Here is a 14,328-nt window from a genome sequence, read left to right as displayed (position 1 = left end):
AACACGGATTTGTAAAGGATGGTCATGTCTAATTAAACTAATTGAATCTTTTGAGGAGGTAACTACAGTAGTAAACAGGGGAATATTTATGGATGTAGTTTATGTGCACTTCAATAAGGTTCCACATAAGAGCCTGTTAGCTAAAATTAAAGCATGTTCAATTGAAGGCAAATTATTGACCTGATTAGGTGATTGGTTGAAAGGCAGTGGATGACAGAGAATGGAGATATAGGGTATATACTCAAATTGGAAGGAAGTGTCATACAAGAATGTGTGGTGGGAACTCAACTATGCATTGGCCAGAATTTTGTAGCGGTAAAAACAGCTACACTGTCAGCATTCGCTATCATTACTCCACTGAAACTAACAGCAACTTCTCGAGTCCGCACATGCACAGTTAAACACAAAAATCCAGAAGGTGCCGTCAGTGATTCTATTCTTCTCCACAGGGTGCGCTGTTGAAGACCCCACAGACTGCAACGAAATAGAAATCACTGAACTGATAACAGCTTGCCCTTTTATGCTGCACTATTGCTGTTAAAGATGCCATAAAAGGTTATGCTTTGTTAATGAGGTGCAACTATTTTTAACTGCGCAGTAAGTCATAACTACTCCTAAAGAACCTCTCCAGCCTTAGAAAACTGATTTTATATTTGTGCAATGTCAAATTTTTCCAATCTAATTTTTTTTTTAAAGATTGTTTGTGATATATCTAATGTGCATGTTCCAATCATTTATTTTGCTCTCCGTAAATTTATAAAACATGAAAGATCATTTTACTTGTTCGTTTGCTGTGTGAGAATACTTCAATGTGATTGGCTGCTTAACCTCTTGATGACATCACTGTTGCAGGACACCTGGAGGTCCCTTTGAATTGGTGCCAGATTCAAACTTACATCAAGAAAGAGGAAATCCATGCTACAGAGATTGCTAGATCTTTGTGGGCAGCTTTCTTTGCAGTGAGCACGGTCACTGTGCTGCTGACTGCAAAATTCAGGGCATTATATTTATTAATGACTTAGATAATACAATAGAGAGCCATATATCCAAGTTTGCTGATGACAAAGATTGGTGGTATAGTAAGTAGTGTAGACAAGAGCATAAAATTGCAAGGAGACATTGATAGATTAAGTGAGTCAGTGAAACTGTAGCAGATGGATTTCAATGCAGGTAAGTGTGAAGTCAGTTTGCACCAAAAGTGATCCAAGAATTATTTAAATAGTCGTTTGGTAGCACAGAACTTGAGTATTGCTGAAAATAGAGACATTGTGTCAAAGCTTTTTGTCTTGCACTCATCAGGACAATCGCAAGAATACCAATGTAAGGGAAGCAATAAATTTATACTGTATGAGAGAGAGAGACAGAGAGAGAGTGCTGATTGGTTGGCAAGTGGACTCTGATTGGTAGAGACATTGCCATGGAGAATGCATCAGTTTATGGTGGGCGACAGTTAACTGCCAAGCTTTGTTTGAAATTAAAACCAGGTAGCTTGACTCCGATTGGTTCATTCCTCAGGGCAATGTCTTGACCATTCACAGTGACAGTCATTTGGTATTCTTGTGCATTTTCCTGATGAGTGAAAGACAAAAAGCTTTGACAAAATGTCTCTATTTTTAGCAACTGTTTAAATGGTGAAAAGTTAGGAACAGTGGAGGTCCAAAAAGAGAGATAGTGGCCCATTTACACAGATCACTAAATTGTAGTAATCAGGTACAAAAACTAATCAAAAAGGCTAATGAAATGATAACTTTAATAACCAGAGGATTAGAATATAAAGGCTAGAATGTTTTGCAACAGCTATACAAATCCCTGTTTAGACCACATCTGGAGTACTGCATGCTGTTCTGGGCACTTCCACTTAGAATGACTGTATTGGAAAGAGTACAGGGTAGATCCACCAGAATGTTACCAGGGTTCCATGGGTTAGATTGTGAGGATAGATCACATGAACTAGACTTGGATTCCCTGGCTAAGTGGTGATTTGATTGAGGCTTTTAGGATTTTGAAAGGAATTGATAGAGTAGATAGAGAGTGGTGGGGGCATCTAGAACAAGGGGACATAACCTTAAAAATCAGAGCCAGGCCAGTCAAGAGAGAAGTTATGAAACACTTCTTCATGCAAATTATACAAGAAATCAGGAACACTCTCCAACAAAACTCAGTAGTTATTAGCTTAATTAATAATTTTAAATCGAAGATAGATAAATTTCTGCTCGACAAGTATATAAAAGGATATGAAGCCAAAACGGATGAAGTGAAGATGCAGTCTTTTTTTTTTATATTCGTTCTTGGGATGTGAGCATCGCTGGCAAGGCCAGCATTTATTGCCCATTTGTAATTGCTCGAGAAGGTGATGGTGAGCTACCTCCTTGACCTGCTGCAGTTCTTGTGGCACAGGTACACCCACAGTGCTGCGAGGGAGAAGTTCCAGGATTTTGACCCAGCAACAGTGAAGGAACAGTGATTTAGTTCCAAGTCAAGATAGTGTGTGACTTAGAGGGGAACTTGCAGGTGGTGTTCTCATGCGTCTCCTATACTTGTCATTCTAGGTGGTAGAGGTTATGGGTTTGAAAGGTGCTGCTGGAGGAGCCTTGGCAAGTTGCTGCAGTGCATCTTGTAGATGGTACACACTGCAGACACAGTGTACCGGGTGGAGGGAGTGAATGTTTAAAGTGGTAGATGGCCAGATTAGCCATGATTTCATTGAATGGCAAAACAGGCTTGAGGGGCAGAATGGCCTAATCCTCTTGTGATTCCCTCCACTCCAATCCCCAGCATTCCCACCCACCCCATGCCATCACACACATAAAACCAAGCTTGCCCTTGTCCATCTGTTAGAAGTTTGGAGGATTATACTAAAACACTGAGGCTGGGTCAAGAGGTCACTTAGGTTAATGAGTTGGTGTAGTTCTGGCAGATATAACATGTTTTGAAAAATTTGCAACTCCTTTGCACAGTTTTATGTCCTTTGAGAAGGTTTGTGGACATCACTTGCTGCACCAAAACTTTACAAGAGCATTACTTTATTTTTTTGTTCATGGCAAAGGCAGCATTTGTTTCCCATCCCTAATTGCTCGAGAATGTGGTGGTGAGCAGCTTTCTTGAACTGCTGCTGTCCATTTGGTGTAGGTACACCCATAGTGCTATTAGGGAGGGAGGGAGATCCAGGTTTTTGATCCAGCGACAGTGAAGGAACAGCGATATAGTTGCAAGTCAGGATGGTGTGTGGCTAGGAGGAGAACTTGTAGGTGATGTTTTTCCCATGTGTTTACTGCTATTCTAGAGCAATTACTGACAAGAGTTGAAAGGTCACCATAAATCTGGTGCTTGCCCGCATACATTCTTCTCACTACAGGACTCTAGACCCAATAGCAGACAGTGACAATTATTGGTTCTTGTCTGAATTAATATAAATCAGATGGGCAGCTGTTTTCTTTTTGTCCATTGGGGTCTGGGCTCGATTACCTTTTTGGCTCCTCTCTAAATAGTTCATATATCCATATTTACTTGGGCAAATTTCCACATGAACTGAATGCTTGTTTCAAACTACCTCTTTTTAAAAAAACGCTTATTCAATTAACTTTTAAAAATTCTGGTTACAATTAAGCTCATGTGATATCAATATTACAAAATTATTCATCAAGTGTTGGCCACTAGTCAGATATGTGCAGCATAATGAGATACATCAGTGCTTTACTGACATTACTGGAGAATGATCAGTAGCTCAGTGAGCCTTTGTATAGATGTGTTTCTAAATACAGCACACAATTAAAAAAGGTTGATGCCAGTTTAAAAGGTTTGTTGGAAATTAAGGGTGCCTTATAACATTTCTTAGTTTATTAGGATAAAATGCAGAAGTAGGGCATACTATAAACTAATGTCAAGGTGGAGGAATTACAGAAAGGAATGGAATTTAATACAGTCAAGTCTGAGGCGATGTATTTTGGCAGAAGGAATAGGGTGAGGCAATCTAGTGTTAATGGCACAGTTCTAAAGAGATTGTGCAGGAATAGAGGGACCTGGGTGTGTATGTGTATCGATCTTTGAAAGTGGCAGGACCTAATGAGAGAGTGGTTAGCAAAGCGTATGGGATCTTGGGCTTCATAAAGAGAGACAAAAAGCAGGGGTTATGCTGAACTTTCATAAAACTTTGGTTCGACCCCAACTAGAGTATTGCATTCAGCTCTGGTCACCACACTATGTGGATGTGAGGGTTCTTGAGAGGGTACAGAGAAGATTTACCAGAATGGTTGAAGGGATGGTGGATTTTAGTTACAGGTAGGTTGGAAAAGCTGGGGATGTTCTCATTAACTGCTGGTACAAGGCCCAGGGGACACAGATTGAAGATTTTGGGTTAGAGATGCAGGGTTGAGTGGGGGAGTGGGACTGACTGGATTGCTCCAAGGAGAGCTGGCATGGACTCAATGGGCCAAATGGCCTCCTTCTATACCATAAATGACTCCATGGCTGAAATATTACGCCACCTCAGCGAGCCGGATGGTGGTTGTGGGGGAGTGGGGGGGGGGGGGGGGGGCGGGGGGGTGGAGTAAAATTGAGTGAGAGGCTCCAGGAGGCTGTCCCAACCCGCTCCTGCCTCCGCCCCACTTTACATGGGCCAGGGGCGAGAAACAGGCCACCCGTCCCAGGCCAATCAAGGCCATTTAAGTGGATTTTACCCATCGCAAGCGGGCTTCTGGGAGACGTGAAAGGCCGCCGAGAGAGTGCGGACCGAAGAACTAAGGCTGCAAGGAAAAGATGTGTGCTTTTCCATCCAGAACGAATATGGGAGGTATATAATAAAAGCAGAACACTGCAGAAGCTGGAAATCTGAAATAAAAACAGAGTGTTGGAAATACTCAGTAGGTCAGGCAGCATCTGTGGCGGAGAGAAACAGAGTTAACGTGACCATTCATCAGAAGTATATCACCTGCATTAGATTCTAAATTGCTGCCAGTGTTTATTGCTTTACTTTGAGTAAAACTTAATAAACTTGTTCTGGTTTTGTCTCAAAAAAGTAGATTCACAACTGAACTTTTGTCACATCCGATCCTGCACCAGTAAGGGGAAGGAACCTTAAACTACTTACAGGTTCAATTATTCAACCATTGTAATGGTGCTGTGTAGTTTTATATCAATTCACTGATGCAATCTTAACTAGGTCACATTTAATATCTAAAATCAAACTGGATATAAGAAATCCAAAAGCTTCTAATATGCAATTTTGCAACATTTTCCAAATTTCCTTGATTCATGAGTTACACAAGATTTCACAAAATGAAGATGTCATCACTGCTACCAAAGTTTAACAAAAAAAAGCTTTAAAAATCTTCTAGACAGAACCAAACTACGTAAATCCCAATCCAAAGCTGTAATTCTGTAAACATTCTCCTCTGAGCTGACAACTTGGAGACCGTTATGCTTTTAGGCTGACATCTTTACTGTCATCACTGCAACGTGATAAATTAAAAGAATGTTTTGCTTGGAATATTCACAAAATGCAAGAAATAATTTTAACTCAAAGCTAAACTAAAAAATTCATTTGGAAGATTAACAGCACAAAAACAAAGCTGAATATGATTACAATAATGGTGATTACTAATACTCTATGCAAAAAGTTATATTTATTTTGTTACTTGTCTCCTTAATTTTCTTTCCTCTCCTCTTGAAGAGGCCTTTTGAGGTACAACTACAAGAGGCTAGCGATCATTCATGTGAGTCTTGACAATGAGTGCTGGTAGGCTATTTGACCATGGGAGGAACAACGTTAGAGCTGAGCCCAAACACACCCTCAAATTCTATTTCCTTCCTGGGATCAGGAGCAGAAATACTTGGCTGGTGTTCCCCTCTGAGCTCCCCTCAAGGTTAACCATACAGCCCCTAACCTCGGCCTGGGACATTTCTGTTGTGTCGAGAGCGAGAGGAAAAAAAGCGCATCTAAAGCCCAAAATCGGAGACTGGAGACAGAGTGGAGAGGAGCACGGCGGGTGCAGAGCAGGGAAAGTAAAACAAAAAGTGACATCAGAGTGACGTCACAATCAATAGTGAGAGCAGGGAAACAGAGCCGCCGGGGTGAGTATACAGGTAAGCTTTTAATTTAATTCAAATCAAACATCACAGGAACGCAGATAGGCGATTGGTTTGGGAAGAAGCTACCTGCTTGGCGAGTATCTGGTAAGTGATTAAGGTCCATTCTAATCCTAACATTTAAAATAGCAAAGGAACTAGTGGTAAGCTTAATAAATACGTTAAAAAAGGAAAATAAAATGATTAAGTAGTTAAAACACATTAAGGATGGCAGGACTGGTGACGTGTCACGGCTGCAGCATGTGGGAACTCCTAGATGCCAGCGTGACCCAGGGCAAGCTGGTCTGCAGTGTGTGCGGCTCAAAGACCTTTGGCTCAGAGTCATTGCAGACACTGTGACACATCAGGGAGGGAGAAAGTTCCCTGGACATTTTGTACCAGGAGGTGGTCACATCCCTTAGGATAGGGTCTTCTGATTTGGTCAGGGACAGGAGTGTGGCTTCTGCTGAGGCAGGCAAGGAGACCCAGAGGGCAGGAGTGCTGGAGCCTCAGCCTTTGCGATTGCCCAACAGGTTTGAGGTTCTTTCAGCTTGTTTGGATGAGAGTGGGGGCTGCAGGGTGGATGAGCATCCTGAGCATGGCACCATGGTACAGGAAGCCATTCAAGTGGAGGGAGAAAAAAAGAAATGTAGCGGTAGAAGGGGTCAGTATAGTTTGGGGGATTGACACTGTTCTCCGCAGCAAAGAGTGCGAGTCCAGACAGCTGTGTTGCCCACCCGGTGCCAGGTTCAGGACATCTGCTCAGGGCTGGAGAGGAACTTACAGCGGGAGGGGGAGGATCCAGTCGTCGTGGTCTACGTAGGTACCAACGACATAGGCAGGACAAGAAAAGAGGTTCTGCATAGTCAGTATGAGGAACTAGGTGCCAAATTAAGCAAAACCTCAAAAAGGTAATAATCTCTGGATTATTACCGGAGCCATGTGCAAATTAGCATAGGGCAAATAAGATTAGAGAAATTAATGCATGGCTCAAAGACTGGTGTGGTAGAAGTGGGTTCCAGTTCATGGGGCACGAGCACCACCGGGGAAAGGGATGGCTGTACCATTGGGACGGTCTACACCTGAACCATGCTGGGGCTGGTGTTCTAGCGAGGCACATAACTAGGGAAGTAGAAAGGGTTTTAAACTGAATAGTGGGGGCAACGGATCAAATTTGGGTAGATATGATAAATCAAGGAATAGAGACAAGGCAAGAGAAAAAGGTATTAATATGGGAAATAATAAACAGACTGACAGGAAGGGACAGAACATACAAATCTAAGAGTAAATCAACGGATAAGGCTAGAGGTTACAAAAATTTTTAAAACAGGACAAAACTACGAATACACGTAGCATTCAAAACAAAAAGCAGACGCACTGAGTGCAAATAGAAATAAATAAGTATGATCTGATAGCCATTACAGAGACATGGCTGCAGGGCGATATAAATTGGGACCTGAATATTGAAGGGTACATGGCATTTAGGAAGGACAGGAAGCTAGGAAAATGTGGAGGGGTAGCTCTGTTAATTAATTAGTTAGCGCAATAGAGAGGGATGACCTAAATTCAGGAGACCAGGATGTAGAAGCAGTTTGGGTAGAGATGAGAAATCATAAAGGCAAGAAGACACTTGTGGGAGTGGTGTACAGGTCACCTAACATTAACCATACTGTAGGTATAAAGGAAGAAATAATGGCAGCTTGTCAGAAAGGTAAAGCAATAATTATGGGGGATTTTAACCTATATATAGCCTGGAAAAATCAGATAGGTGGGGGTAGCCTAGAGGAGGAGTACATAGAATGTTTTTGGGATAATTTCTTGGAACAATACGTTCTGGAGCCAACCAGAGGGCAGGCAATACTAAATCTGGATTGTGCAATGAGATAGGATTAATTAATGACCTCATAGTTAAGGTGCCCGAAGTAGCAGCGATCATATTATGATTGAATTTTACATTCAGTTTGAGGGAGAGAAGAGTGGGTCCAAGACTAGTATTTTAAACTTAAAGCAGAGCTAGCTGAAGTGAACTGGCAAATCAGGTTAAGGGATAGGTCAATAGAGATGCAGTGGCAGACATTAAAGGGGATATTTCAAAATACACTGAATAGACACATTTCAATGAGAAAGAAAAATTCCAAGGGTGGGACCCGCCATCCATGGTTAACTAAAGCAGTTAAAGATAGTATCAAACTTAAAGAAAAAGCCAATAATTGCACAAAGATGGGAGACAGGTCAGAAGATTGGACAGAATATAAAAAACAGCAAAGAATAACAAAGATTGATAAGGAAGGTAAAATTAGAGTATAAGAGAAAGCTAGCTAGAAATATAAAGACAGGTATTAAGAGTTTCTATAGATATTTAAAAATGTTAACGTGAATATTGGTCCTATAGAAAGTGAGTCTGGGAATTAATAATGGTTAATAAGGAGATGGCAGATGAATTGAGCAGATATTTTGCATCAGTCTTCACTATTGAGGATACAAGTAACATCCCAGAATTAGCTGTAAGTCAGGAAATGGAAGGGAGGGAGGAACTCATGAAAATTATAATCACCCGGGAAGTGGTACTGAACAAATTGTTGGAGCTGCGGGCTGACAAGTCCCCAGGTCCTGATGGACTTCATCCTAGGGTCTTAAAGGAAGTGGCTAGTTGATGTGTTAGTTTTAATTTTCCAAAATTCCCTGGATTCAGGGAAGTTTCTGTTAGATTGGAAAATAGTGAATGTAACTCCTTTATTCAAAAAGGGAGACGGAAAGCAGGAAACTACAGGTGAGTTAACTTAACATCTATCATAGGGAAAATGTTAGAAGCTATTATCAAAGATGATATAACAGGGCATTTAGAAAAATTTAAGGTAATCAGGCAGAGTCAACATGGTTTTGTGAAAAGGAAATTATGTTTAACCAATTTATTCGAGTTCTTTGAGGGAGTTACATGTGCTGTGGATGAAGAGGAACTGGTGGATGTACTGTACTTAGATTTCCAGAAGGCATTTGATAAGGTGCCACATCAAAGGTTATTGCAAAAAATAAAAGCTCATGGTGTAGGGGGTAACACACTGGCATGGATAGAAGATTGGCTAGCTAATAGGAAACAGAGAGTAGGCATAAATGGGTCATTTTCTGGTTGGCAAGATGTAACAAGTGGTTCGCCACAGGGATCTGTGCTGGGGCATCAAATTTTTTACAATTTATATAAATGACTTAGATGAAGGGACCGAAGGTATGGTTGCTAAATTTGCTGATGACACAAAGATAGGTAGGAAAGTAACTTGTGAAGAGGACACAAGGGGGCTACAAAGGGATAGAGATAGGTTAAGTGAGTGGGCAAAGACCTGGCAAATGGAAGATAATGTGGGAAAGTGGGAAATTGTCCACTTTGGCAGGAAAAATTTAAAAAAGCGTATTATCTAAATGGTGAGAGATTGCAGAGCTCTGAGATGCAGAGGGATCTAGGTGACCTAGTGCATGAATTGCAAAAGGTTAGTATGCAGGTACAGCATGTAATTAGGAAAGCTAATAGAATGTTATTGTTTATCTCGAGGGGAATTGAATACAAAGGTAGGGAGGTTATGTTTCAGCTATACAGGGCATTGGTGAGACCACATCTGGAGTATTGTGTACAGTACTAATCTCCTTATTTAAGGAAGGATGTAAATGCATTGGAGGCAGTACAGGGAAGGTTTACTAGACTAATACCTGGAATGGGCGAGCTGTCTTACGAGGAAAGATTGGGCAGGCTAGGCTTGTATCCGTTGGAATTTAGAAGAGTGAGAGGCGACTTGATTGAAACACAAGATCCTGAGGGGTTGTGACAGGGTGGATGTGGAAAGGATGTTTCCCCTTCTGGGACAATCTAGAACTAGGGATCACTGTTGAAAAATAAGGGGTCGCCCATTTTAGACAGAGATGAAGAGAATTTTTTTTCTCTGAGGGTCATGAGTCTTTGGAATTCTCTTATTCAAAAGGCAGTGGAAGCAGAGTCTTCGAATATTTTTACGGCAGATGTAGATGGATTCTTGATAAGCAAGGGGGTGGTAGGTTATCGGGGGTAGGTAGAAATGTGCAGTAATCAGTTCAGCCATGCACTTACTGAATGGCGGAGCAAGTTCAAAGGGCCGAGTGGCCTACTCCTGCTCCTAATTCTTATGTTTGTGTCATAGACTTTCAAAATTGTGAAGGGTTTTATAGAGCAAATATGGGGAAACTTTTTTCCCCCAGTGACATAAGGGTTAGTAACCAGAGGACATAGATTTAAGGTGATTGGCAAAACAACCAGAGGTGACTGGAGGAGAAAAAAATTTCAATAGCGTGTTGTGGTGATCTGAAATGCATTACCTGAAAGGGTGCTGGAAACTGATTCAATAGTAACATTTAAAAAGGAAATTTTATAATACTTGAATGTGGAAAATTTGCAAGGCTATGGGCAAAGAGCAGGGTAGTGGGACTAATTGGATAGCTCTTTTAAATAGCCAGCACAGGCACGAAGGACTGAACGGCCTCCTTCTCTGCTGTATCATTTCATGTTTCTATGTTGTGCAGCTACTTATAGATCCATCAGGGGAGTTCGGAAAGAATTTTGCTTGGAGAAAGGAGTTTTTGCCCAAACGAGAGAGCATGACAAACATTATTTCTGGGACACAGATCTTGTTTGTGGTTTTATAAATTGCCATGTTGTGAATTAGAAAATAAATGGACAAAACTATGATGAGAATTTAAGTAATGCCATAGGACTGGAGTCTCAAAAGAAAGGCAAAAAAAACTTTCCATTTATGCAACAAAATGTAGGAAACAGTTCATGCACAAGATTTCTTAACAGCTGGAACCTTAAAAGCACAGTTATAATTTTATGACATTAGAGATTCTTTTTAAAAGCTTATAAGTGGCTTTAAAATGTTCACTGCGTCATAGTGTAATGTCAACACTTAGTTCAAAATAAGAGTCTCATTTTTATCTCTCAACTGTCAGAATAGCAACATGTCCTACAGCAGGTTAACAATCAGCTTGCTGTTAGTATCAAAACTAGCTACAATGACATTTCTACTCAGCTAGGCCTTTCGAAAGACCAGTTTTATGTAGTGTTGCAGATTTTTCTGTACAGATGTTAATGGATATTGCATTGGTTCATTGGTTTCTGCTAACAATTTAGGAAAATAATTTTTTAATTCAAATTACAAATGGAGGAGAATATCTGCTCGATTTTTGAAGATAAAGAACAATACTGTCCTTTCATTAAAGCATGATATGGTAATCTGGAGTACGATAGCTCCTGTGATAAACGTCTCTCTGTAGTTAATCTTTGCCAATAAGATTTCCGGCCCACAATTCCATCATTATACGTGAAGAAAATCAATCTGGACTTATTATAGATTTCAAACATACAGAATCCATGTGAAGTCTTTCATATAAGTAACATTTGAACATTAAAGAAAAAAGATTCAACGTGGTAGAAATTCATGTTGGGCAGCAGAGCCCAAACGGGCAGTTATATGCCCCATCCAATATTCAAATCCATTGACTTCAACTGAAGTGAAGTGAATATCGGGCAGAGTCCATGTGAAACTGCCCTTTTACACACTGCCGTCCAAGAAGTATTTCTCTGTGAATTAACTAGGAAGTACTGTCTCGACTCGTGGCCATTTAAATATTACATTTATTGAATAATAAAGAACATAAAAAGTTAGCCAAAGAAACCCAACATTTCATCTGGTTAGTTCTGAGTCTAGTTTCTGAAGCATCCTCACTAATTTCCAAAGTCATATCACAGAATTTTTGCGGCACAGAAGGAGGCCATTCTGGCTGTCATGTCTGTGCTGGCTCTCTGAAAGTGCAATCTACCTATTGCCTTCTGCCCATAGCCCGACACATTCTTCCTTTTCAGATAACAATCCAATTACCTCAAGTGCCTCGATTGAACCTGCTTCCACCACATTCTCTGGCCGTGCATTCCAGATCCTCACCACTTGCTGCATGAAAGGTTTTTCCTCATGTCGCCATTGCTCCTTTTGCCAATTACCTTAAATCTGTGCCCTCTTGTCCTTGATCCCTCTACCATGGGAACAGTTTTTCCTATCTACTCTGTCCAGACCCCTCATTATTTTGAGCAGCTCTATCAAATCTCCTCTCAACCTTCTGTTCTCCAAGGAAAACAGTCCCAACTTCTCCAATCCATCTACGTAACTGAAGTTCCTCATCCCTGGAGCCATTCTCGTGAATTTTTTCTGCACACTCTTACATGCCTTCACATCATATATTTAAATGTTATTTATTCTTATGAAATATGAAACATTACTAAAAACCTACAAGTTGATTTTGAATAATAAACACTTTTCCTAATGTGATTTAGTGTATGAACTGTGTACTTACATTCCTTTTCAATTGCTATGTATGTATGGTAATAATTTTCTAAATATCAGCTTGCTTTAGGCTTTTTTTTCTTTTAAACTTACCTACTTCGGAAAAATAATGTAGTGTCAAAATGTTAGCCTATAGCCTCAGTTGGATGAATTTCACACTAAGAACTAATTATGCTAGATTCGGCCATTCTTGGCATCTCCTATTGCTCCCCAAACATCAAAAACAAATTCATCTGGAAATGCGAAATCACCAAGGACTGAGTCCAATGCTTCTGCAAACTCATCTGGATTCTTCTTGTCTTTTCCAGTTTCGACCATTGTTGCAGCTGAATGGAAAAAGAATGAAAACAAGGGGTAACTCTTTGTATATTGCAGATGCAAAGGGACTCCTCTTACATTTAACTGATCTTCTCTGAACACTTAGAAACTTATACATACTGAAGAGGAGCACACTACAAAGTATTAGCAGTTCAAAAATAAATTTATGTAAGTTTTCTTTTGATTATATTTACAATAGAGCAAATAAGGACATTTTAAAATATAATCTACTACTCACGCTGATGTACACCCATGTTGAACATTTAGTTTCAAACTGGTTACATTATATCGACAATTAGTAGCAGAGGTGAGACAAGCGATATCAAGTGCCAAAACTTTATGAAAATTGTCATTAATACGGGACTCTTTGGAACAATACAAAGTAGAATTCTAGCTTTCCTAATATTATTGTTATTCTTTTTAAGAATCAAGTTAAAATAATTATGAGCTCTTGTGTTACTTAGAAATAGCAGAGCTCAATTAACAGTAAATATACACATCACCCAAAATTGTTTCTGCTAGCTGCCCACACTGTTGCCCTCAACTGTGACTCAGTCAGTAGCACTCTTACCTCTGAGTAAGAAGGTTTTGAACTTGAGCCTCACTCCAGAAACGTAAATACAATCTAGGCTGATATTTCAGTGTAGTACTAAGGACTGGGGCGGCACAGTGGTTAGCACTGCAGTCTCACAGCTCCAGCGACCTGGGTTCAGTTCTGGGTACTGCCTGTGCAGAGTTTGCAAGTTCCCCCTGTGACTGTGTGGGTTTCTGCTGGGTGCTCTGGTTTCCTCCCACAGCCAAAGACTTGCAGGTTGATAAGTAAATTGGCCATTGTAAATTGCTCCTTGTGTGGGTAAGTGGTAGGAGAATGGAGGGAAGATGGGAATATGGGGTTAATGTAGTATAAATGGGTGGTTGATGGTTGGCACAGACTCGGTGGGTTGAAGGGCCAGTTTCAGTGCTGTATTTCTCTATGACCATGACTGCTACACGGCTGAAGGTGCCATCTTTCGGATGAGATGCTAAGTCAAGACCCAATCTCCCCTCTCAGTTAGATATAAAAGCCATGGCACTATTTGAAGAGCAAGGGCGTTCTCCCCAGTGTCCTGAGCATAACCTATCCCACAACCAACATCACTAAAACAGATTGTCTGGTCATTATGACATTGCTGTTTGTGGAACCTTGCTGTATACAAATTGGCTGCTGTGTTTCCTACATTTACAATAGTGACTACACTTCAAAAGTACTTCAAATGTACTTTGGGACATCTTGAGGTTGTGCAAAGCACTCTATAAATGTGAGTCCCTCTTATTTCTTTAATACTTATTAGCCAGTTCTCTAATTATTATAATGGGCTGAATTTTTATTGCTCACCGTCGAGAATGGCGACAAGGTTCCAAGATGGCGCGGTGCAGGTGAGACGTGCACCGCAGAGTCACTGCGATATTTCACGCAGCGGTAGTTTAGCACCAGCATTTTATAAATTATTCTCCCTCTTTTATTAGTCCCATGTAATCCAAAATTACTGTGCCCGATGGTTATGAATGAGCAAAAAGTCTAGTTTATGGAGACAACCTTCTGCACAACCTA

The 14,328-nt window shown here is 40.6% G+C and overlaps 1 protein-coding gene across 2 annotated transcripts in view; it reads right to left on the bottom strand.

Annotated features, from left to right (window-relative positions):
• Positions 1 to 11,198: 11,198 nt before the first annotated feature.
• LOC137351664 (PDZ domain-containing protein GIPC1-like) overlaps positions 11,199 to 14,328 on the bottom strand; it is an 84,837-nt gene continuing 81,707 nt past the window's right edge. For both annotated transcript variants that reach the window (XM_068016345.1, XM_068016347.1), the window contains exon 6: positions 11,199 to 12,745. In XM_068016345.1, the coding sequence (XP_067872446.1) occupies positions 12,594 to 12,745 (152 nt within the window). In that variant the 3' untranslated portion in view covers positions 11,199 to 12,593. The remainder of the gene's footprint in view (positions 12,746 to 14,328) is intronic.

The sequence above is a fragment of the Heterodontus francisci genome, chromosome 36 (assembly GCF_036365525.1).
Source record: "Heterodontus francisci isolate sHetFra1 chromosome 36, sHetFra1.hap1, whole genome shotgun sequence".
In the NCBI taxonomy this organism is placed as follows: Eukaryota; Metazoa; Chordata; class Chondrichthyes; order Heterodontiformes; family Heterodontidae; genus Heterodontus; species Heterodontus francisci.
Note: the sequence above shows the minus strand (reverse complement) of the source record. Positions and strands in the feature narration are given on the sequence as shown.